This window comes from Ranitomeya variabilis, chromosome 1 (assembly GCF_051348905.1).
Source record: "Ranitomeya variabilis isolate aRanVar5 chromosome 1, aRanVar5.hap1, whole genome shotgun sequence".
Lineage (NCBI taxonomy): Eukaryota > Metazoa > Chordata > Amphibia > Anura > Dendrobatidae > Ranitomeya > Ranitomeya variabilis.
This window is the reverse complement of record NC_135232.1, coordinates 908325039-908352255: the sequence shown is the minus strand read 5'-3', so window position 1 is coordinate 908352255 and position 27217 is coordinate 908325039. Positions and strand designations below refer to the sequence as shown.

Below are 27217 nucleotides of genomic sequence, written 5' to 3'. Positions count from 1 at the left end.
CAAATAATGTTAGGTTCCAGTGCAAAAAAGTGGTAAGTGCTGCTATTTTACCCCGGAGGACATTAATTCCTTCTCAGCCCTCAATGGATTAGTCACTGTCCTCCAGTTCTGTTCTATTTTTTGATGGATGAGGAAAAATATACATGAACAGCATGCATAATGCAATAACCATGAAATTTACATTTATAAGGTGCTTAGGCAATTTCTGATTTTGATTTTAACCCTTAAGTTTCACCCTGGCCCAGTGGTAAAAGGAGATATGCTTCAAACTGAATCCCAGAGAAAATATATTGTATTATTATTATACTTTTGGATTTTCTCTGTTATTGTTGTTTCAATGGAAACTTTTAAATTGAGAAATACAGAAGAAAAAAATATGGTGCCTAAAATAGGCTTAAATACAGCATAGATTAGGTACATTACATTAGGGCTCGTCCATTAACTTACATTCCCTAAAGGTTGCATTACATTTTTTCCTCTCCATTCCAACCACAGAGGATCAGTGACTAATTATGAATCATTTTAAGGCTTCTAATGCTCACTCTTGATATGATTCACTTGGCTCCCGATTGTCACTCCAGCTTCTACTAAGCCCTTCATCAAGCTGACGCCTTTGGGCGGCAAGGTCAAGCTGTTTTGCATTGGTAGTACTTACTGTAGAACAAAAAAATGATATGAAGGAAAATCCCTTAAGAAATTGCACATCTTCTTTCACTGTGCGGGGAATGAAAACCCTACAACAAGTAGACCGAACACCTTGCCACAAACATCTAATCCCCTTCCCAAATGGATGCCAGCTTTCCTGTACCAGAGTCCTCAAGCTCAACACTCACATAAGAAGGGTAATGGTATTAGAAACACACTTAACCCCTATTATTTCTTGCATATTAGATGACTGCTGTCACTTTGAATATATTTTCTATCATTGTTTTATATTAAAGATGAATTTGGGTTTTTCGTTATTTATTTTTTTTTTTATTTTTTTTTTTTAGTATTTTGTTTTTGAGTATTTCAGTAATTTTTTCATGCAGTCTGCAGGAGCAGAAATATCCCCCCACTATGCCAATCACAATGGAGGCTAGACATGCTCCTAAGATATGCCCCCTTAAGGACTTATTAACACATTTAGTATTTGGTCAGTATTTTACATCAGTGTTTGTAAGCCAAAACCAGAAGTGGAACAATCAGAGGAAAAATAGAATTGAAAGATTGACGTCTGTTCTGTGTTTTGGAGTCACTCTCGGTTTTGGCATACAAATAACGATGTGTGAATACAGCCTAATATAGAGGAAACTAGGGGGAGATGATTGTGTTGGGGGTTTTCTGACTGACAAATATGTATTATTTTACTCTTCGTTTTCTTTCATTCAGTTCTAGATTTTGGGTTATTTTATGGTTAGGCCATACTTAAACCCTACATGCACATTGTAGAAAAGGAAGAGAATACTTGCAAAAGCAATCAGCATGGCAACATACAAGTATATATATAGTAGAAAAAATTCAACCATAGTAGATAGCCAGCTGCATACTACGGACTACACAGTAGGGACTGGTCGCTAATGAAACAGTCAAGCAAAAAAACAAGGCTGACAAGCCAAAGAAGCCCATATAGTTATAAAAATGAAAATTCTTTATTAATAAATAGTAACAAGGACAAACGGCTATCAAGATATGGGATAGCATGCAATACAAGTGACCCAAAAATAACAGTGGTAAAAAACGAAACGGTGTGCGCACATACCAGAACTACCCTGCATAAAATATTGAATGCATAGTAGACTCCCCATCAGATCATCACGGTGTGGGAGAGATTGCCTAGATGAAACTACATGAGGAAGGATAACATCCGAAACGTGCGTTGGGGTGTGTGCGACATCCCAGGAGCCCCTGCATCTGATGCCATTTGGAACAAGGTATAGTTAATACGTTTTTTGCCATTTATAGCCTATCGAGGTTAGACATGTTTAATTGCTCTCAAATTTTTGGAGTATTTTTTACTATGTTCACAGCAATGTATTGCAATGAAGTTCTTGGCTTCAGGAAAATGGCCGCCACGATCTCCATCTGCGCACGCGCGGCCTCCCTCGGCCATTTTCCTGAAGCCCCGAGAAGCAGAGCGCTTCATCTGCGCACGCGCGGCCTCGCGAAGATGGCCGCCACCACTGCTAACAACAGGATTCACCCGGCTCTGCTGCTTACCGGGCTGCTGCATCACCTCACCGGGGAAAGGGACCCCTCTGACGCCATACCTCTCACTGCGCCTCCTCATCCCAGCACGTCCTCATCCCAGCACCTCCTCATCCCAGCACCTCCTCATCCCAGCACCTCCTCATCCCAGCACCTCCTCATCCCAGCACCTCCTCATCCCAGCACCTCTGCCGGTAACCACTGCTGCAACCCTCCCATGGACACTAGGCCGTGGCATCGCCCACCTAAGCAGGAAGGGACCCTGCTCAGGTGCACGCCATACCGCATCACCCCACCTCTGCCGACACCATGCCTCCTGTGACCCTGCTCTGCCACCGCCAGCCCTCAGGTAAGATACTGTAAATTCGGACAATAAGACGGACCCCCATCTTATAAAAAAAACATGGTCCGGTACGTCTTATAGTCCGAAAAATACAGTATATATTGTTGACGGGCGAGCAAATTGCTGCTTTTAGCTATATATTGTCAAAGATTCTAAGGTCAACATTTTTCTTATTCTTTCCAGACAGACATTAAAGTAACATGGAGCAAGCACAAATCAATTAACATTAGAGGCGCTATAGGAATCGTAGTCCCGTCCCTCAGGTTGGCGATATACTCTGTAATGCAGTGCTTTATTTAGCCGGTACTAAAGAAGAAATGTTTCATCAATCCAGAGCAATAATCCATACCTTGCTTTGAGCCGACATCTGAAGGAATATGTGAAGGGTGAGCTCCTGGTGCGAAGTGCTCATCACTGTACGTAATGAGAGGGGTGAGGGGATGAACTGCATGTGACGGCTGCACAACTGGGACCTTGTTTGACTGTAAGAATAATGAAAAATTTTTTTTATAAATATGCATAATCAAATCACAAAGCTGGGATCTTACTGCAAAATGATGCAATACCACATTGGTGTTCTGCATTTTATTGCACAAAACAAGGCTCTCTGCAAAAAGTAACCTAAAATACAAGAGTTTGCAGCCATGCATGTTGTCAGTAGGATCACTGATTTTGTTGCCATTGGCTAGTTACATGGTCAGAACTTCTGCTTCGTAGTAACAACTACACATAATAAAGCGGAGGAATAATCTTGGCATTGAAAGGGGTTGTCCGTACAAAACTGATGTGTACAGTCACTCTGTGTGACTGCAGACTTGTGAATCCTCCCAGCACACGCACTGCGGGGATTTGAAGGTTTTACACCCGGGACTGGAGGACATGTATGCGTTATACATACTCCTGGCCACTGACGCTGTTGGACTGTGGCGTGGTCGACTAGAGGGCACAGCCTCGCTCTATACAAGTGTATGGAGAGTAAGGCCATGCCCACTGGCCAGGGGTATGTATAACTCATACTTACCCTCCGGTCCCGGCTCAGAAACCGTCGAATTCCGGCAGCGCACAGTGCATGCTCACACAGAGTGACTGCAGACTTATTGATTTTAACCAAACACCCCTTTTAATGGTCTAACATTAGTAGTCTTCTAACATTACTACAACTATGTAGTAAAAATCAAACGACTACACCTAACATTGTATTACTTTTCCAGATTGGCTCATTACTTAATTGAATAGCAATACCAATCAATGCGGTAGTCTAGTATCCCCAGAGTCCTGCAGATGGTAGGCTTTGCTGTATATAAATGAGGTTGATTGTTTTGGGAAGAATAAAAGCGTTTCAAGACAGCGCCACTCTTGTCCATGGGATGAGTCTGTTATTGCAGTTCAACGCCATTCAAGTAAATTGAGACATGGCCCATCAGCTGGAAGAAAAACAACTTTTCCTGAACATGGGCAATCCATTTGATTTGGGCTTTCTAAGTCCAACATTTTACAGATGCAACATCATTGTTAAGGAAGAACTATGAAGTCATAGTAAAGGGCTAAGTGGAGCAGGTAGGTTATAAGGAGGTACAGAGCTGTCTAATTAATAATTACATTGTTATTACTGTTCTAGCAAACAGCAGGATCACAGTGGTTGGACCTCAAATAGTTTAACAACTATAGAAAAAAATATTGGTGTTGGTGCTGTGTGATGGCCATTGGTGCTGTGCCTGAGAGGAGTTGTCCTGGAGTTGTGGGTACTTCATTTTACACCATGTGTGATGTGGGGAATCTGGGTCACTCCTCCTGTTGGCGAGATGACGCCTGACAAGTTAGGGACGCCCTGAGAGGTTTGCTGTAACACGGCAGTGGGCTTATACATTCTGATCAAAATGTTAATTAAGAACCCCATGATCAATTTTGTAAATTTTCCTTCGCAACAACAGATCAATATATAATTTTTGGATGTGTGATCCATATTACTTTTCAGGTATGCCAAATAATTTAACAATGGTAAATTGTTAAATTATAAATCTGTCTTTGTTACAAATCATGAATTTCTGTACTGAGACATCTCAAATAATAATTTGCAAGCAAAGTTAATTGAAATAACAATATTTTAATATAGACATGCAAAAAGCAGAAACCTAAGCAAAATCCTTTAATTTTGTTTTCATTCCCAATTCTTTTTCCCTGCAAACCACAAGAAGTTGCATTACTGTATCTTATTAATGTCTGGCCTATCCCTCCAGTCATAACGCTCAAAAAATCCAGCACCATGAATTCTCACTAAATTATGCCATCCTAGCTCTCTTCTTAATTTTACGGTTTTCAACACAGATTTGCTTTCCTGTGGGAAGAAGATAAGAACCTAAGGATTTTAATTTAAGCTTTGGCCTTGTCTTAGATTTTTTGCCGGTTGCATAGTGAACACAGTGCCGATAGGTGTGTCAAGAATTAGATCTTTTTGTCACTATATAACAAAAGAATTATAATATCTCACTATTATTCATGAGCCGAGTCCTACCAGGGCATATCCAGCTTGACCCTACCCTGTCCTTTTGAGATGCTTTTATGAAAAAAAGGTTTAAAGTTCAAAAAATAATAATCATAATGTTTGTTAGAGATTTTCTTAGCTAACAATGCATTTCCTTAAGTTAAATACTGCTGCATTGTTTGCATTACATCATTTAGTCCTCATTTCATACAATCAGCACTTAATACTTATAACTAGGTCAGTGATAAATGTCAGAATTTAGGAGCACTCCATCCAGACGTCATATGACGATTTCACAGTGTCTTAACTGGGAAGATAAGGACTCACTAGTAACTTTGACACTGGAAGCCCATGGCAGATATTCAATTGCCCTCATTTAAAAATGTACCTATGCTTCTATGTATACTGAGTAGACTGTTAAATGATAGTGATGAGCGAACGTGCTCCGATAAGGTGTTATCCGAGCATCCTTGTGTCTTTGGCATGCTTGAAAGATGTTTGAGTCCCGCAGCTGAATGACTTGCGGCCTTAGAGGCAATACCTGCATGTGATGCAGATGTCGACCAGCCGCAAGACATGCAGCCGTGGGGACTCGCACATATTATTCGACCACACCGAAGACACTCATCATGCTCAGATAACACCTTATCCGGGCACGTTCGCTCATCACCATTCACTGAATAATGAGGTGCTACCTTTGTCTGTAGAAAGAGAATGAAGTGATTTTTACCAAACACTGCTCATATAGGGTGATGTGGGGCCCACCAGGTGATTCATCTATTCCCCAGTGGGCCAGTCCAAGCCTGTATATTATATATACAGACTCACACATACACGTACATGATATAGTACTGAAATGTACAATTTACTTTGACCACGATCACTATTCGCTTCCATAACCATAGCTGGATGCTTAACTTTCAGCCAACTCCTAGGTTCTGCCTGCTTTGAATTCTCATTCTTGACAATGAACAACTATATATGGCCACAACCAAATTCCGTTAAATCCACAAATTCTTCAGAATTGCCAACACCAATACAATTTGCTTTATTCCAATAAAAATATGATACATGGCTGAGACAAGGGATTGGTAGAGGTGTAGGGGTTCCACTATAGGTGTGTTGGGTCGAAGGTTTAAGTCAATTTAATGTACTGGCCAGCCTTTTAATTTTTCAGCATAGAGGCATGAGCACACACAGAGTAGTTTTTTGAGTGTTGCGAGATATATAGGGTATCGGGTATTGTAGAATATACATGACCACGTAGTATATTGCACAGCCATGGAGTATATTGCACAGCCCACGGAGTATATAGCACACAGCCAAGTAGTATATTGTATAGCCACGTAGTATATTGCACAGCCCACGTAGTATATTGCACAGCCACGGAGTACATTGCACAGCCCATGGAGTATATAGCACACAGCCATGTAGTATATAGCACAGCCACGTAGTATATTGCCCAGCCACGTAGTATAGTGCCCAGCCATGTAGTATATTGCACAGCCACGTAGTATATAACACAGTCACGTAGTGTATTGCACAGCTACGTAGGCCCATGTAGGATATAGCAATGTGGGCACTATATGCGTTGTTAAAAAAAAGACTTAAAATAAAAAATAAACATATACTTACCTTCTGAAGGCCCCTTGAAGTCCTGGTGTGCGGTGCACGTGGCAGCTTCCGGTCCCAGGGTTGGTATGAGCGCAGGACCTGTGATGACGTCACGGTCACATGACCGTGATGTCATGGCAGGTCCTTCTTGCATAGCATCCTTGGCACCGGAACCTGCCGCTTGCACTGCCGAGGACAGCTGCGACATCGGAGGGTGAGAATAACACTTTTTTTTAATTATTATTATTTGTAACATTAGATCTTTTTACTATTGATGCTGCATACGCAGCATCAATAGTAAAAAGTTGGTCACACATGGTTAATAGCTGCGTAACCGGAGTGCGTTACACCGTGCTCCGATAACGCTGGCATTAACCCTGTGTGAGGGATGACTGGAGGGAAGTATGGAGTGGGCACTGGGCTGACTGGAGGGGAGTATGGAGCGGGCACCGATTGTGGGGAGGAAAGAGCGGCCATTTTGCCGCCAGACTGTGCCCGTCGCTGATTGGTCGTGGCAATGGGCATTTTGCCACGACCAATCAGCGACTTGATTTCCATGACAGACAGAGGCCGCGACCAATGAATATCCGCGACAGACAGACAGACGGAAGTGACATATATATATATATATATATATATATATATATATATATATATATATATAGATAGATAGATAGATAGATAGATAGATAGATAGATAGATAGATAGATAGAGAGAGAGAGAGAGAGAGAAAGAAAAAAAAAAAAAAAAAAAGAAGAAAAAATAAGGCAGCACTCCTTTTCTTCAAGTGAAAATCTGTGTTTTAATTCAGACCGCGACGTTTCGGCTTGAGAAAGGCTCATCCAGAGCCGAAACGCCGCTTGCCACGTGGGTCTGAATTAAAACACAGATTTTTACTTGAAGAAAAGGAGTGCTGCCTTATTTTTTCTTCTTTTTGAAACCATGCATAGTGGATGGATTGCAATTAAGGCCTGTTCACCCGAAAGGCATTTATAGTGTGCTGTTTCACTATATGTATAAATAAATTATATATATATATATATATATATATATATATATATATATATATATATATATACATATATATATATATATACATATATATATATATATATATATATATATATATATATATATATATATATATATATATATATATATATATATATATATATATATATATATATATATATACACATATATACACACACACATACACATTTGTGTCAAAAAGTGTTTGCCCCCTCCCGATTTCCTATTATTTTAAATGTTTGTCATATGTAATTGTTTCAGATCATGAAACCAATTTAAATATTACACAAAGATAGCAAGTAAACACAAAATGCTGTTTTTAAATGAAGGTCTTTATTATTAAGGGAAAATTAAGTCCAAACCTATAGGGCCCTGTGTGAAAAAGTGATTGCCTCCTAAACCTAACTGCAATCAAGCCTTTAACTGGCAATGAGTCCAAAATTGGTTTTCAGCCTGGACTGTCGCATATTGGCACCATGCTGGTTGTAAACTATTATCTCAGACATGGATTACGGCATGAGACAGAACGTCGGCCACGTGAGGGATATGGTAATTTTTAACTTTTATTATTTTATTTTATTTTTTACAGGAAACGATAGCTTCAATGGAATGGGCATTAGGCGAGGATAACGGTGTTTGTTATTTTTAAATAAAAAAGTAAAAATGTGTTTTGTTATTTCAAATACAGGACTTTATTCGGACTGTGTTTATTTACAATATATCTATAGGATTAGTAATGTATAGGCGTCTTATAGACCCTTCTCCATTACTAATCCGAGGGCTTCTTGTCACTGGGCAATACAAAGGTAACATCAACCCCACAAATATAAACCTCTCTTGCCACCGCCACAGGGCAAGTGGGAAGAGCCAGGCAAAGCACCAGAATTGGAGCCTCTAATAGATGCGCCTTTTCTGGGGTGGCTGTGGGCTGCTATTTTTAAGCTAGCCGGGTGTGGACGGGGAATATCTATGGCCTCTTACCAGTCTGAGAATACCAGCCCCCAGCTGTCTGCTTTAGCTTGGGCTTTTTGTCAAAAATAGGGGGGAACCCCACACCAGTAGAAAAAAATAAATAAAAGATTTATAGCACAGGCGCCGGCTGACGAATATTCCATCAGCCGCCGATTGTTCTCACTGTTATTCGAGGTAGCAGGCATAGGCTGATGGGAGTCGTAGTTCCATCAGCCAACACCTGTTACTAGAGATAAACTTTTTACCTATGGTCACAGCTGCAGGCTCACGCTTTCACCTGACAGCGTGGGAGCCGCAGCACTCTGACCGGTGGTATTAATCTTATTGCCGATCAGAGCCGGTGGTATTTCTTGCGCGGTCATGCAGATGACAGTGCGAGAAACACCGAATGTTCTGGGGAAGGGGTGGATGGGGTCCGAACCTTAACAGTAACACAGACTTCCTGGTGAAGTCAGTGTTTGGGGTGCGTGCCCGAACAGTAGGTGTTCGATACAGACCCCGAACTTACTGTATGCGTTCGACCATCTCTAGTTATATCAAGTGTAGAGGTTATCCGATTGCAGAAACCCCCACCAATCCTGAGCACCATGTATAGAGCAGTGGTCGGTCATGAGCACATCCACTCCATTCACATGTGACTCTTAAGGTCGTGGCATGGCCAAGTAAAGCAAAACTCAAGGAATTGCATTCAAGGCATTGCCCCTTGATGGAGGGTGGGCGTTAATAGTATGCGGGCTGGTGGAGTTTCTGTGCCACGGCTGTTTTTTCATACTAGCTAAGCCTTACTTATGACTATAACTATACTGACTAAGGTTGCATAATGCAATTCAAGTTTCACAGATCAAAATTTGGGCACCAATCACCCAAATATTAAAAGTGAAGGTTAATTGAATGTTTTTGATAAGTAAACATATTTTCCAGTCATCATAATTGCCATCAGTAGAAATATCTCTTTTCAGGCTATGGAAAGTCAGGCCAATGTGGTGAATTGCAAAGTAAAGCAACTTTTTTTTCCTACTATTTAGCAGAGATTGATTGACATATTTGTCTCGATAATTCGCTATAATTGACCTTGGAAGATCCACATCTGGGAAGATGCAAATCCAAGTCATTGTGCAGAATAGACAATATTGGAGCTGATGATCAATGTTGGGATCTTCCCGAGAAGAAATAATCCTTAAAGCCTTTAGGTGACATGATCCAGAAGGACCTGCCCTATGACCTGCTGTCAGCTATACAAGTTTCTGATGTATAAACAGTAAGTAATTACTGAGACTAGATCATTGTCCTTTGGTAAAATAGCTGCAAGCTCCTATCTTCACACTGATGTGCTGCACAAAGCTAAGGAGAAGCAGTTTGTGATTTGCTAACACATCTGTTTTCCCCTTAGTGTCTCTTCCGTTTTTCAAGGCAATTTTCTGGATATGCAATCCCTTGTGCATAGCGCACATAGCACAGGCCTTACAACATGATTTGCAAAGTCTCTTTGGTTAAAAGAAGACAAAGAAAATAAGCATCTTCAAAACAAAAATGTTTGTTCGTCTTCCATATACTCCATAATTAATCCGATTTTTCCTCAGTGGACTTCTTCTTAAAGTTAATACTTCTGAAAGAGGAAGTCAGTCTGCAAACAGTTATTGGATGAGAATATGTAACTCAAAGAAATCCCAAGGTGGAAATATGAGACACATGAAATTAAAAAGCAAAAAAAAAAAACAAAACACAAAACATAACATATATATTTAAAACACCCTGGTAATAAATACATGTGTGATATAGCTTTAAATGTCGAACTACGTAGGGACTTCCTCTACTTCAGTAGATGTGGATTAAAGGGAGACTGTTTAACAAACTTTGTAATAAAGCTCATCAGAAATAGGCTTCTTTCTATACTTTTAACCCCTTATTCTCCCATTATCTGCCTCCTAAGCTTATTATTCACACAATCAGTCCTGCTCAAGAGCAGATAGATTGCCAGTTCACTGAGTTATCAGTTTACAGCTGCCTAATGAGAGGTAAAGAGTAGCAAGAAGCAAAGTGAGAGAGATGCAGGAAAAGCGTGCAAGTGTTTAACCTCACCCTTATATTAGTCGGGTTCACTGCTACTCACATCAGTACTACAGTATAATAGCCATCCTATTGCTGCAGGTGGCATGCTACATAGTGAAAAGAGTACAGGATGGTCTCTTCTGTGTGCAGTAGACATCATGGCACCTAGTCTCCACTCACTAGCTCAGAGTTAACTGAAATTTAGAGAGCCTGAAAATGGTGAACTTGGTGAGAAATGAAGAATGTAAGTTATACAATGGCCAAGGTATTATTCCTGACGGTGTTTGTGTGGGAGGAGTCATGTTGTATGTGCACAGAGGTACATGGGGGCGAAGGGCGAAGCTGATCTTTGCCAATAGTTGGTTTCAACTACTGTACTATTTCAAAGCAATCACAATTCACTCTTCTCTCTACTACATGTACAGTCATCTCTCTCCTGTGAGCATACATGTACACAGGACCCTGGGGAAAGAGCCCACCTCCCAGCATATGAATATGCTCAGTAGAAGTCTCTGGATGTTTAACTCATTATTTGCCTTCATTAGCATGAAAAGCAGAAACATTATCGAGAGCATGTCAGAACAAAATGACTGTTCAAAGCAAGAACAGGGGCTCAGTGCATCCTTGGTGTGACCAAATATTTAAGTTCTTCACTTCCCACTTGCTTGTTTTCCCTCCATCTCCACCCCTCTGATTTGATTGACAGCTCTGGAGAGCCAGAGAAGGGTGGAGCAACAAGCTGCATCATTATGTATAACATAATTCTCCTATACATATGGATCTATACAAAATACATTTGTATATACACCAGTACATAAAAGGGTTAAATAGATCAATAGTAGAAGCCATAGATTTTATTTTTCATACAGTTACTAAAAAATGGGACAAAAACAACAAGCGTATTTTTCTAAAATTCTATTTTAAATAAATCTCTCAAACCATTAAATAGCACAAATATTTGGTACAGATTTTTTTTTCTATTTTAATTCATAACAAAAATTAACTATTCCTAACTTGGCTACTACAGTAGAAAGTGTCCTCATACTGAACATCACATAAAAAAGAAGAACGTTATGGATGCTATGTCTAAAAAGGTGGAGGCAACATTTTTTCCCACAGTCTAAATAAGCACCTCACAAACATCTCCATGTGTGTATGCATGTGTTGTGTGTATGTGCTTTTATAACATATGCTTGTGTGCATTTGTGTATATGCATGTGGTATGTGGCCATTTATGCAGTACGTGTAATGTGTAAATATGAATATAATGTATTAACATGCAGAGATTTGTATAAGCAGGTGGGACATGTCAAAGGTTGGCCAGGACACGCAACCTGCACAGGGGGACCTTAACTGTGAGCGTCGCCCCAGATACAAATTTAAAAAACATGACTGCTTAGGCTTGGGCTACAGGACAACATTTAGCGCAGCACCTGTCACATGTTGGTGTGTCCCTGCTACATAGCTGTGCCATACAAGTGAACCGGAAAAAATACTGCGACTGACAAGCAAGTCACACAAAAGTGGATAGACTTCTTGCAACTTGCTTAGCATGGTTAGTGTACCCCATTAACTGGTATCACTCTTCAGCATTACAGCAGAAAAACCTTTCGAACCTGGGTGGCACGATGGGTGTTGCGGCCAAAGTCACCGTGAAGCCCCAGAATTATTATGAATTGTCAGCTGAAACAACACTTTCTAGAAAACACGAGATTCTACGGGGCGATTCACTTGCCACTTTAATTGGAAAAATTGCTGCAACTTCTAAAATATGGTCAACTGTACTGAAATTTGGACTGTACATACCGTACTTTGGTTCATGAGAAGTGAGCGCGCAATAAACTTCAGTGACAGTGTAGGGACCGCAGGTAAAGAAGGATGCAGGGACAAATAGGAGCCAGAAAGCAAATAGCGTTTTTAACTTTCTTTTTAACTTCCAACCAAAAAGATGACAAACGTTTTTCCACGCAGGGAACTTATATACAAGAACACAATCTCGCAGTAAATCCTAATTACTATATGACCGCCCTGAACTATACCCGTAGAACGCGGCAGCGCCTCACTAGTGACTCCCTACTAAGATAAAGTCAACAACGGTCACTTATCAGTGCTGGTTCAGCGATGTAGTCCTGACGGTGAGGCTCCGACAACGCCGTAGTCCTGATGGCGGAGGAAGGAGGTGTCTTCTGGCGACGGGCCCAGGCGTAGAGTCGAGTCCAGAATGTCTTTTGCGGTACTGCGTTCCCTCCTGCAGGCGGACGTTGATCCGAGGTAACAGCCTCCCAGTCCAGAGAAGAGTCTTTTTGAGGAGGATTAGGAGAATAATCAGTATCAGTCACAGCTGAGACGAAACCATGCGAGTCCGTAGCACTCTCTGGCAAGGTGCTCTCAGGGAGCGCGGTAATACTGTCCCTGAGCTGGTCAGCACTACCCCTCTGCCTGGGGGGTCGCTGACGACGAATGCGCCTCTTTTTGGGGGCTCTGGTAGTTGCCCGCAGTGTCTGTTGCACGTTTTCCCCCTGCTTCCAGCAAGTCTCACTGCGGCCTGCACACTCACAACAACTGCGCTGCAGTTTCCTCTCCTCAGAGATTTCCCGCGCTTCTCTGCCCCTGCTTTCGCGCGTTTTGCTTTTTATCCTCTCCTCTCCCTGCGTCACTCTTCCTCCTGTCACATGAGCCTGGCTTCCCATGCACCCCTCAAATCCGTCCCCCGGAACCCCGACTCCCGGCAACAATGGTTCCACCCGTCTGCACAGCTCACCAGGTCCCTGTCCCCTACATTCCCCCACCCTGTATGCTCGCCAGTCCCTGGGCGAGGCCTTCGCACTGACAGGTCGCCCACCTGACGGATTGTTCCACACTTGGGTCTGTCTGGTGTGTAAGTCAGGACTGTAGCGAGTTGGGGGTCTACCGGCAGTAGAACGTTCAGAACGTCGTGGCTCGGGTCCTTGTATAGGGGGTGTTGGGGTAATGTCGTCAGCGGAAGAGTGACTGGTCAGGGGTAGTGTAGTAGTCGAGATAGGGGGAGTATTTTGACGCCGTTCTTCTTCTTCATCATCTTCTTCATCCCACCAATGGTTGTTGGGGGATTCAGTCGTAGGTGGCTCTTCCCTGATTGCGGATTCCGGGGTGTCCGAGTCAACAGAGCGACACAACCGGAGCATGTTGCGATGAAGAATGCGAGTACCTGTACTTCCGAGGGCCTCAGACTGCACTTAATATACAGGTCCATGCGGGTCTATACGGCGAAGCACCCGATAGGGTGTTTTTTCCCAACGATGGTCTAACTTGTTTTGCGGTCTTTGCTCTCGAACGAGTACTCGATCACCTGGCCGGAACTCTGGGGGTTTTGCTGTAGGGGTGCTCCGATGCTCCACTTCCCGAATTCGAGTGTGTACCAGTCGGTGTAAGGTCTGCAGCCGATGCCGATGATCACGCACCCACGAAGCCATCCCTGTTCGGGGGCCTTCTTCTTCCGAAGACAGTTCCAGATCTGTCATGCCTTTTCCTGGGCGCCCAAAGACCACTTCATACGGGGTGCGTCCTGTGACTTGATGAACTCTATTGTTGTAGACCCACACTAGGTCCGACACATACTCCGGCCAGCGGGCCTTCTGATCTTGTTCTAGCGCACGCAGCATTTGAAGCAAAGTCCGGTTAAACCGCTCACAAGCCCCATTTCCCTGGGGATGATACGGTGTGGTGCGTGACTTATCAATGCCGTAGAGGCGATGCAGCTCTTCCATGACTTTGCCCAAGAAACAGGCGCCTTGATCCGAATGTATTCGCCTCGGACAGCCGTAAACTTGAATAAAGTTCTTACAGATAGCGCTCGCCGCCGACTCAGCTGTCTGATCACGGGTAGGGGTGACTACCGCGAATTTTGAAAAATGATCTACCATAACGAGGCAGTGTTCGTAGCCTTGATGCGCTGCTCCAATGGTAATGTAGTCTATCATGAATACTTCAAAAGGGGCAGACGTCGTGATGCTCTGCACAGGCGCCCTTTCCTCCGGTGACTTGGTTAGCTCACATTGTCGACATTGTCTACAGGCAGTTTGTACTTCCGCAAGCAGCCGAGGATGATAGAACCGAGTTTGCAGCCACTTAAACGTCCTCTTCACTCCGAAGTGTGCCCCGGACTCATGAGCTTCTTTAGCAACTGCGGCCACCACGGGCCCTGGTAAGACCATCTGCCAGGTCGGCTCGGAATCTGCCTGAGCCATGGTTAAGTGGCATAAGAGCCCGTCCTGAAGAGTTAGGCGCTCCCACTGCCGCAGAAGAAGGTTCAGGTCTGACGGGAGAGTTTGTCCAGGGCTTCTCACGGGCAATAGACCATTCGTTATCCACTGTCGCAATGGAGCTAGTTCCTGGTCTTCCTGTTGCAGCCGTATCCATTCGTCCCGACTCTGAACCAACAGTCCTGTAGCCGTTCCGTTCCCGGTCTGTTCCCGGCTCACAGCCGTCCGAGTAGTGCCCCCGATGGCGTAGGGGATTTCTTCTCCCTCCAGCTCCTCATCTCGGTTAGTCCTTGGGGGATTCTTCCGCAGACGAGATAATGCGTCAGCATGAACATTCTCCGCTCCTCGCTTGTAAAGGATACGGTATCTGTACTTGGCCATCCGGGCTACCCAGCGCTGTTCTAGGGCACCCAATTTTGCATTTTCCAGATGTGCCAATGGGTTGTTATCCGTGCGTATCAGCACCTCGGAACCGGCCAGGTACTCAGCGAACCGCTCCGTCATAGCCCACACCACGGCCAGCAGCTCCACCTTGAAAGAACTGTAATTGTCTGGGTTCAACTCAGAGTCATGAAGAGACCGACTCGCATAGGCGATCACTCTCTCCCGCCCATCCTGAACCTGAGACAACACAGCCCCCAATCCCTGAGAGCTGCCGTCGGTGTGTAGGATGAACGGTTGCGAAAAGTCCGCATAAGCCAACACCGGCGGCTCCATGAGAGCTGTCTTCAAGTCCCGGAACGCTGCTTCTTGTGACTCCTGCCATTGTATCTTCTTTCCCCGTTCCTTGGGGGAGCTTCCTTTCAGCAGGACTTGTAGATTGTGAGAACGGCGAGCAAAATTCTTCACGAAGCGCCGGTAGTACCCAGCGAGGCCCAAGAACGCCCGTACATCCTTAGCGGTCTCCGGTGTGGGCCACTCCTGGATTGCAGCAATCTTCTCCTGCGATGGCCGGACTCCTTCGGCGGACACCACATGCCCCAGGTACTCGATCTGTTCCCGGAACAAGTGACACTTCTGGGGCTTCACCTTAAGCCCGTATTTCAGCAACCGGTCTAGTACCTGTTCCAGTCGGCACAGATGTTCCTCGAATGTTGGGGCGTAGATGATGATGTCATCCAGATAAATGAGAGTGGCCTCGAAGTTCAAATCCCCCAGACACCGCTCCATTAATCGTTGGAAGGTGCCTGGAGCGTTGGCCAGCCCAAACGGCATTCGATTGAACTCAAATAGTCCCATGGGAAGGATGAACGCTGTCTTAGGACGATCTGCTTCTGTCATCGGGACCTGCCAGTATCCGCTGGCTAGGTCTAAGGTGGAAAAATATTTGGCCCGACCCAGCACGGAGAGAGACTCCTCGATACGGGGAAGTGGATAAGAGTCTCGGACGGTGCATGCATTTAGCTTACGATAGTCCACACAGAACCGGAGCGTGCCGTCCTTTTTCCGCACCAGCACGATCGGGGCAGCCCACGGGCTCTGACTCTCGCGGATCACTCCCTTTTGTAGCATCTGGCCTAACAACGTCTTTACTTCCTGGTACATCTGCGGGGGAATCTGTCTGTACCGCTCCCTGATGGGCACTGTATCTCCGGTCGGAATTCCATGTTCGATGGCCGTGGTACAGCCAAAATCATCTTCATGTTGCGCAAACACTTCAGCATAGTGTCCAAGGAGCCGCTGCACTCGCGAGACTTGTGATGGATCCAGACCCGGTAATTCTGCTCGCATATGTTCCAGAATAGTTTGACCTTTTCGGAACGCTATCAGCTCAGGATCCTGTGTAGACCGGACACTGACCATCCAGGGATCAGGGGAATCCACCTTTAACTGTAAAGTATCTGGAGGAGGCATCATTTCTAACGGTCGTAACACTTTGGCCATCTCACTTCGGACCCGTAGCACGACATCGTGTTCGTCCACATTCACACATCGCACTGGTACGGCCCCATTTTTAACAGTAGCCAGAGATCGGGCCACCAGCAGTCCTGTGGGCAAAGGGGACGTAAAGGTGGGCTCAACCTGCACTTGCACTCCTTCCAGAGGGATGCGAGCTCGGATGGGCAGGGATATAACAGTCTGTCCTGGGGGAAACGTCACTTCTGCTGTCGGGGAGGTGATTACTTTCCCTAGTATGTCTCCCTCCTGAAAGGTCTCTTGCACACGGACTTCCCTCACTAACTGTCTGAACACGGAGCCTTGAGGTGTACTGGTCCCCCACTGATTGAGTGTCTCTTGTGTGGTCTCCCCTAACAGCAAACTGCCAAAGTCCTTCAATACATTCATCCCCAAAGTCACGATATGTTGTGGGCTGGGATCCCCCCGCGTCAATACAACCCCCCGGCGGCCCAGGTCTTTCCCACATAAAGATATTTGCATCCAGGTGACCCCTTCCACTGGGATGGGCAGCTGATTGGCGGCCTGCAACCGGATTACGGGGCCCCATTGGGGTCTGACTGACACAGGGAAGTGTTTTCTAAAATAGGCCTCGGGCATCGTCGTGACTTGAGATCCGGTGTCCACCAGACAACGTACAGCCCGCCCTTCAAACTCTGCCCAAACCAGGGGGCAGCTGGCAACCAAATTTTCGGGACTTTCACCACCCATCCGCGGGGATTCTGACTCCGAGCGTCGTCCCCTTAGCTCGGAGTCCTCTAGTTTAACGGCCGCCGTGACGAGGCTCTCCCTCTCCGGGGGCACTCCCGTGCGAAATGTCCTGCCTCCCCGCAACCATAGCAAGCACCGGGGACCGGATAATATCCTGAACGAGCGCCACGAGCTGGACTCCCAGACCCTTGCCCCCGGGGTAGCTCCCTTGGGCTTCGCGCATTTTTTTTTAACTTCGGCCAGTTCCTCTCGGATTTGTTTGAGCTCCTGCCGCATCTCCTGAACCCACGACGGCTCACCCCCTCCTGGTGCAGCGGTCTGGATAACCCGAGCCTCTCCTGTCAGGACCGTCACCCCCCTCTCTTGCTCCCGGGTGCGGGCCTCATTGCCTATGTCGGAGAAAGTCAGGCGCGGGTCGACCCGCACTCGTTCACGTAGAGCCTGTTTGGTCAACTCATCCCGCAGTCCCGTCACCAGTTGGTCGCGCAGGGTCACGTCAACATGTCCCATCCCCATACCATCTTTCCGCACGATTGCAATGTTTAGCTCTTGCAGAGCATTCATGTACTGAGTGACAGTCTCGCCCTCTTTTTGTCGCCGTCCAAACAACCGGGCCCGCAGCTCTCCCACGTCGGTGGGATCCCCGTGCGTCCCCTCTAACACATGTAACACCCCGGTAAAAGTATTCCGCTCTGTGGGGGGTCTCAACATCACTGAATCCCGAGCCTCTCCGTCTAAGGCCATAATGGCCACCTCTGCTTCCAGGGCTGGGGTCATAGGATGCATTCTCAACAGCCCCCTCATCCTTTCAGTCCAGCTCCACAACAACATGTTGCTCCCATTAAACTTGGGCAAATTGTTTAACATGGCCCCCAATGAGAGAGAAGCTCTAGGCCCAGCCCCATCCTCCGTATCTTCTGGCTCCTTCTTTGGATCCTGCATCCTGCCGACTACGCCAAATGTAGGGACCGCAGGTAAAGAAGGATGCAGGGACAAATAGGAGCCAGAAAGCAAATAGCGTTTTTAACTTTCTTTTTAACTTCCAACCAAAAAGATGACAAACGTTTTTCCACGCAGGGAACTTATATACAAGAACACAATCTCGCAGTAAATCCTAATTGCTATATGACCGCCCTGAACTATACCCGTAGAACGCGGCAGCGCCTCACTAGTGACTCCCTACTAAGATAAAGTCAACAACGGTCACTTATCAGTGCTGGTTCAGCGATGTAGTCCTGACGGTGAGGCTCCGACAACGCCGTAGTCCTGATGGCGGAGGAAGGAGGTGTCTTCTGGCGACGGGCCCAGGCGTAGATTGGAGTCCAGAATGTCTTTTGCGGTGCTGCGTTCCCTCCTGCAGGCGGACGTTGATCCGAGGTAACAGCCTCCCAGTCCAGAGAAGAGTCTTTTTGAGGAGGATTAGGAGAATAATCAGTATCAGTCACAGCTGAGACGAAACCATGCGAGTCCGTAGCACTCTCTGGCAAGGTGCTGTCAGGGAGCGCGGTAATACTGTCCCTGAGCTGGTCAGCACTACCCCTCTGCCTGGGGGGTCGCTGACGACGAATGCGCCTCTTTTTGGGGGCTCTGGTAGTTGCCCGCAGTGTCTGTTGCACGTTTTCCCCCTGCTTCCAGCAAGTCTCACTGCGGCCTGCACACTCACAACAACTGCGCTGCAGTTTCCTCTCCTCAGAGATTTCCCGCGCTTCTCTGCCCCTGCTTTCGCGCGTTTTGCTTTTTATCCTCTCCTCTCCCTGCGTCACTCTTCCTCCTGTCACATGAGCCTGGCTTCCCATGCACCCCTCAAATCCGTCCCCCGGAACCCCGACTCCCGGCAACAATGGTTCCACCCGTCTGCACAGCTCACCAGGTCCCTGTCCCCTACAACAGCGACAAGAAAAACATCCTTGTGCCGAGTGGTCTCGCCGACTTGTCACCTCGCCAATCATCTCCACTACGAGATAGACTTGCTGCACGTCAGTTGGTGTGTGAAACTTTCATTTCATTCCTGCCAAGTTCCTTTTCCATTTGTTAATATACAGATACGGTTTGGAGGGCCATGCCTTCATTGTGAAAATGTATAAACCTGAGTCCTTAAAGACATGCCAAAGTGAATTTCTAAAAGATGTTTGGAGGTCGAAATCCGCTGTCCAAATCTTGTATTGAAGCCTTCTTTGATGTCAGAGCAATATCCAAACCACTGTGGCCATCAGGATCATCTAATTTAACACTGCTGGATTTTTTCCTTTGGGGCTATTTGAAAGGTTGGGTGTACAGTAGCAAGCCACTATTACAGGCACTCAGATTATACAGCGAGAAATTCAGACATCCTGCGGAATATGGAACGGTGCGTGCAGATGCGCTTGGATGCGAACGTTGGACATTTTCAACACCTGCTTTAAAACATAAGCTTCTCATGAACCAAGGTATGTATTTGTAAAAATTTCAGCACAATATATCGTCTCTCTTTTTAGAAGTTACAGCCATTTTACCAGGTAAAGTATCGAGTCAATGATCCTGTACTACTTTACGCATGCAGGCTATCACCACTTTTGGTTCAGATTAGAACTCAGTGTGGATAATGCCTTCAATTTTTTTTTCTCCCTCACAGTGGCTACTTTGCACATGGAAGTGTGATAAGTACATTATATAATACCTACATACAATATATCTATTAAAAAGCTTTGGTGGATGTATGCACCATCGTAAGCACGGAAACGGGTCCTACTTTTTTTTTTTCTTTTTTTTTTTTAGAAGTGACCTCACAGGATGCAGAAGCTTCCATTTCATCAAAGGAATGAATGGCTCTATATTTAGCATGCCCAGCTACTGCAAAAAGAGGTCAAACTTACCCTTCAGATGAAGGACAGACAAAAGGACCCAATTCAGCAGTTACATACATATGGGAAAGGGAGCTGTGGTTACTGACCACAACTACATATACAGGACATTGTTCTTGAACCATGGGAGCGCCCTGGACTCCTCACCTTTGACACACATGTAAAATAGTCACTTAAAGTGAAGAGACAAGACATTCTTTCTCTTCTGTATCCCCCCAGTTCTTTAATTGTTTCCATACTTAAACTTCCAATTGATTAATATCCATGCCAGTGTTTTTAACAAAGCCTGTATAATGCAAAATAACTATACAAGCTTTGTACAACCTACAAGTTGTTCTGCCTCATAGTTGGACTTGGACACCCATATACTTTTACAAGACTGGATGCTTAGTCCCAAACCACATCAAGAAGGTATTCTCTACTAGTAGAATTGTTTATAGCACAGAATATCCCCAACATATGGCATTAACAGTATCATACAACACCACCATAAGCCTCGGGACTCTACATCATGGACATGGGGTGGATGCATTACTTTTATAATGTGTCCACTTTAGGTTGAGCACAATTTGAAGAAGCATTATATACTCGTACATTAAAGAGGTTATAGGTATTGAGTAGAATGGTGACCATTTGGTTTCAGTCATGGTGGCCTTCACTTTCCCAAGCAAAATAGAGCTATTTGGTAAGACATTGTTGGAGGCGGATGCCTCCAATGCAGGTTTGAACACTACCCATAGCTCCATACATGAGCTAGCTGTCCACCAACTATTATATCATCACGATACACTGGAACACTCATCTTCACCAAGCGCTCCTGCGTTTTCATTGGGGAAAAGATTGTTAGCTGCTGCAAGAAATTTCTTGTCGCTTATCTCCCCTGAAGAAAAAAAAAAAGGATCGGCCTTTGAAATCCTAAGCTGTTGATATCAACAGGTATTACTTGCAGAGTCCAGGATCAATGTATTCTTTATAGGGAGAAGGCAGGAAAGGCTTCTATTTCCATTACCTCTCGATCTATGAGATAACTGCTGCAAGATTCTCCAAGAGAAGAAGATAAGCAACTGAAATTAAGTAGGCCGCATCCTCCACATCACCTGTTGAGGGAGAGTCTGTAGACCCCCATACACTACAGGAGGTGGATGTGCAGTACCCTGCCGTGGCTGCCATCAGAACACGGAGCAGCTCTGCAATTGAGCATTTCCATCTGGCAGCTGAAACAGCTGAACAGCGGAGGTGCAGGTTTAACAGGCCACATTAACCACAGTCCAGAATAAACACGGGTATAGTTTGGCCCTGTATACCCAGGGGATAAATTGTCCTAATCCAAACTATACCTGGGGGTGTAAAATAGTCTATTCCAAACTATACCCCTCCAGGCTACAATATAACCCTCTATTTTATGAGCCCTTGTAAATTAGAGATTTCAGATACCATCTTTTAAGAACTTAAAAATGACTTGCAACGTAGTGTTAATCACATGATGAAGATTGATCTTACAATACAATGTGACTGGTAACTCACAACAGTCATTAGTATCTGAGATTATACTGTTGTCCATTAAGATAAGTGCTTTTACCTTAAAACTGTGACTTGATCTTATCACTTCACGGGATTTCTCACTCTGTCTCTGACTGGTTGAAAAGTGTCTAGATCTCTTTCTATCTTAAGGCCCCGTCTCACTTAGCGACGCTAAAGCGATCCCGACAACGATACGACCTGTCAGGGATCGTTGCTGCGTCGCTATGTCGTCGCTGGTGAGATGTCAAACAGTGAGATCTTCCAACGATCGCAGCTGCGATCTCACTGTTTGACATCTCACCAGCGACCTGTAGCGACCTGTACAACGATGTCACATGGGAGCTATTATGACGATTCAGTGTCTGAGTCGTCAACGAGGTCGTTGGTAAGGTGTCAAACACAGCGATGTGTGATACCCAGCGGGACCTCAACGATCAAAAAAAGGTCCAGGCCATTCCAACACGACCAGCGATCTCACAGCAGGGGCCTGGTCGCTGCTACGTGTCAAACATAGCGAGATCGCTACTGAGGTCGCTGTTGCGTCACAAAACTTGTGACTCAGCAGCGATCTCGCTAGCGATCTCGCTTAGTGAGACGGGGGCTATACTCAGACTCACAGCTGCTTTTAAAGTGTAACTACTGAGAAGTGCGGTAGATTCTTTACCTTATATTTTTGTGGAAGTATAATAATTTTTACCGATTTAAGTTTTTCTGCTCCAAGTAATAAAGGTCTGTGTGTTTAGAAGTTTAAGATTTAAGTCACTTATCGTCTCACATAACTTATCTGACAAACCTGAACCTCCAATAAGATATTGAAAAATTAAGTAATTCTTGGGTATGTCACTCAACGCTGCTGATATAAAGCGGAGTATAGTCTGGCATGAGGGGGTATGAAATGGCCTATGCCATAATATACCCGGTGTATAATCAAGCCTAGGTTGCTTTAAACCCAGGTATTGTCTGGACTCTGGGTATACTATGGCCAGTTGTCGGACCCCGACGAGACATTGATGACTAGAGATGAGCTAATATGTTCAGAAAACGATCGCCGAATCCGAATGTACCATATTCTTGTCATATTTTACCATATTCGTGCCGATTTTATGTTTGACGATCGTTTCCGAACATATTCACTCATCTGTACTCCCAATGACTCAAATGGCATTCGGCGAAAATTGCAAATACGGTGATCGTAATCCGAACCGAATATTGAAACATTTGCTCATCTCTATTGATGACCTATCCTAGGGAAAGGTCATCAATGGTAAAAGTAGTGGACAATCTCTTTAAGGTTGTAACTAAGGGTATGTGCACACGTCAGGATTTCTTGCAGAAATTTCCTGAAGAAAACCGGAAATTTTCTGCAAGAAATCCGCATTTTTTTTTTGCGTTTTTTTTAGCATTTTGCAAGCGAAATTAGCTTGCAGAATGCTAAAGTTTTCCAAGCATTCTGTAGCATCGCTTGAAAAACTGACTGACAGGTTGGTCACACTTGTCAAACATAGTGTTTGACAAGTGTGACCAACTTTTTACTATAGATGCTGCCTATGCAGCATCAATAGTAAAAGATAGAATGTTTAAAAATAATTAAAAAAATGGTTATACTCACCTGCAGACAGCCGATCTCCTCAGCGGCGTCCGTTCCTATAGATGGTGTGTGTGTGCAGGACCTTCGATGACGTCGCGGTCACGTGAGCGGTAACGCGACCAATCACAAGACCGCAACGTCGTCGCAGGTCCTTCACACACCATCTATAGGAACGGAAGCGACAGCATGCACCGCTGAGAGGCGGGAAGACTCCGGGGCCATCGAAGGTGAGTATATCACTATTTTTTATTTTAATTCTTTTTTTTTTTTACCAATTATATGGTGCCCAGTCCGTGGAGGAGAGTCTCCTCTCCTCCACCCTGGGTACCAACCGCACATGATCTGCTTACTTCCCGCATGGTGTGCATAGCCACATGCGGAAAGTAAGTAGATCAATGCATTCCTAGGTGTGCGGAATCCCCGCAATTCCGCAAATTTAATGAACATGTTTGCTTTTTTTTCCGCGATGCGATTTTTTTCGCGGAAAAAAATTCAACATTTGCACAAGAAATGCAGAATACACTGTAAATAATAGGAGGCATATGTAAGCGTTTTTTTCGCGTTTTTATCACGTTTTTATAGCGAAAAAACGCGAAAAAAAACACGAAAAACACTGAACGTGTGCACATGGCCTAAAAGTTGCTTTCCAACATGGGCCGTAGAGCCTAAGGGAACTGTCTGCCTCATGTGATTATTAGACATGTAATAGTTATGGCACTCTATTAGAGATGTTACATCTTGTCACATATTAGGATATACACCTGTAATAGGATAAAATAATACTATTTTGCATATTGAGTTCTACAGTGAAAAAGGTACTGTACTGCATATATGCATATACATATAATGTTAATGGCATGCTGTCACATTTGTGCTTGTTGTAACATGTATACACCATGGAAATCTGTGTGTACTTCAGTGTATATCTGTTTTCCTTTTTTTTGTATCGTCTAAACATAAAAAAAGCTTTTGATACGGTGCCACACAAAAGGTTGTTACATAAAATGAGAATAATGGGGATAGGGGAAAATATGTGTAAGTGGATTGAGGGCTGGCTCAGGGATAGGAAACAAAGGGTGGTTATTAATGGAGCACACTCGGACTGGGTCGCAGTTAGCAGTGGGGTACCACAGGGGTCAGTATTGGGTCCTCTTCTTTTTAACATATTTATTAATGACCTTGTAGGGGGCATTCAGAATAGAATTTCAATATTTGTAGATGACACTAAACTCTGCAGGGTAATCAATACAGAGGAGGACAATTTTATATTACAGGATGATTTATGTAAACTAGAAGCTTGGGCTGATAAATGGCAAATGAGCTTTAACGGGGATAAATGTAAGGTCATGCACTTGGGTAGAAGTAATAAGATGTATAACTATGTGCTTAATTGTAAAACACTGGGCAAAACCGTCAATGAAAAAGACCTGGGTGTATGGGTGAATGACAAACTCATATTCAGTGGCCAGTGTCAGGCAGCTGCTACAAAGGCAAATAAAATAATGGGATGCATTAAAAGAGGCATAGATGCTCATGAGGAGAACATAATTTTACCTCTATACAAGTCACTAGTTCGACCACACTTAGAATACAGTGCACAGTTCTGGTCTCCGGTGTATAAGAAAGACATAGCTGAACTGGAGCGGGTGCAGAGAAGAGCGACCAAGATTATTAGAGGACTGGGGGGTCTGCAATACCAAGATAGGTTATTACACTTGGGGCTATTTAGTTTGGAAAAACAAAGGCTAAGGGGTGATCTTATTTTAATGTATAAATATATGAGGGGACAGTACAAAGACCTTTCTGATGATCTTTTTAATCATAGACCTGAGACAGGGACAAGGGGGCATCCTCTACGTCTGGAGGAAAGAAGGTTTAAGCATAATAACAGACGCGGATTCTTTACTGTAAGAGCAGTGAGACTATGGAACTCTCTGCCGTATGATGTTGTAATGAGTGATTCATTACTTAAATTTAAGAGGGGACTGGATGCCTTTCTGGAAAAGTATAATGTTACAGGTTATATATACTAGATTCCTTGATAGGGCGTTGATCCAGGGAACTAGTCTGATTGCCGTATGTGGAGTCGGGAAGGAATTTTTTTCCCCAAGGTGGAGCTTACTCTTTGCCACATGGGTTTTTTTTTGCCTTCCTCTGGATCAACATGTTAGGGCATGTTAGGTTAGGCTATGGGTTGAACTAGATGGACTTAAAGTCTTCCGTCAACCTTAATAACTATGTATAACTATGTATGAAATGAATATTGCACATATTACACTGTTATCCTGGTGGAATTAAGCTACAAAAGAAAGTACTTTGACAAATCACAGATCATGGCATAAACTGTGGTCATTGTTTAATGTGACACATTTGGAAGTGGAAATCAGCCCATTAGTGTGAAGACATGAGGCTTTTCCAAATTTCCTTTTTTTTTTACTCAGTGTTCATTATCTCACAGCTTGTGAGTATGATCAAAGGCCTGGGAAAGGTCAGGCATTTCTGCTGTACAGATACTTTTGTTACATGAAAAAAAAAAAAGTCTCTAGTCAGACAAACAGCATCTTACAGCTGCCAGTGCACAGTCTACTGGATGAGCATGGATCATTGTGTATGGAGAAAGCAAACTATATTACTTAATAATAGTTGGCAAATATGGATGTAGTTATTAATAAAAAAAATAACTTGCCATCGCATATATTTACAATGTTGTTTTGGATTATTATATTAGCCACACAGTCACATTTTATCTGTATGCCCGATGCAGGTGAGCGGTCACATAACCGCATGTAGGGCAGCACGGTGGCTCAGTGGTTAGCATTGCAGCGCTGGGGTCCTGGGTTCAAATCCCACCATGGATAACATCTGCAAGGAGTTTGTATGTTCTCCCAGCATTTGTGCGAGTTTCCTCCGGGTTCTCCGGTTTCCTCCAACACTCCAAAGACATACTGGTAGGGAATCTAGATTCCAGTGCCGATAATGTCTGTAAAGCGCTGTGGAATTAATGGTGCTATATAAGTGCGCTATGTAAAACTAAGTAAAATAAATAAATATGTACTGTCTGCGATTTTCATACTTGCGGTCAAATGCCGACTAATCTCATCAGCTTATCTCAATGTCATTATCTCATTAGTGCCCAATTTTGATTTTGTCCTACAAAACCCGAAAGCAGTAAAGTTTCATTCCTTCAGTACTAGATTACTAAATTCCTATGCGATTTTATAACAAAAGTGGGAGAAAAAGATTGGGGAGGAAAAAAAAAAAAAAAGTTTACTGAAGCCAAAGCTTTGGGCAGCCCTGGAGCAGATTGCAGCCTTACTGAAGAGAGTTGGCAAGACTGAACCTTTTTGATGAGCTAAAAATTCATTGATGTTGGCTCATCTGAGGTCCACTACAGCAATGCTCACGCTCCGTATACCCTTGGCATAGCGGTTCCTTTCCCCTCTCTGCTTTAGCATAACTTTATTTTTCTCTTTTATCTCTAGATAACTGCTCCCAGGGACCGGAGGAATTGATTTTTTGTTTTGACTTATATTGTTTGAAGATCTGTAACTCAAAGCAGCTCTCACGCCTCTGATGTCTCTGCCTCAACATCTTAAAAGGTAAATGCAGCCCTGTGTACTAAACTCCTCGTCGATGCATCTTTATACCCTTGCTACTGCTATTTTATATTTATTTTTTAGCTCTTTGACCTCTATGTAGAAGTCTTGATTCCACAACACATGGCCAAGGGGAATTTGTTG

General features: G+C 44.2%; 1 protein-coding gene across 3 annotated transcripts in view; it reads right to left on the bottom strand.

Annotated features, from left to right (window-relative positions):
• The window catches only part of LEF1 (lymphoid enhancer binding factor 1), a 216433-nt gene that overhangs the window by 104287 nt on the left and 84929 nt on the right, over positions 1 to 27217 (bottom strand). For all 3 annotated transcript variants that reach the window (XM_077278999.1, XM_077279004.1, XM_077279003.1), the window contains exon 4: positions 2880 to 3012. In XM_077278999.1, coding sequence (XP_077135114.1) covers positions 2880 to 3012 — 133 coding nt within the window. The remainder of the gene's footprint in view (positions 1 to 2879; positions 3013 to 27217) is intronic.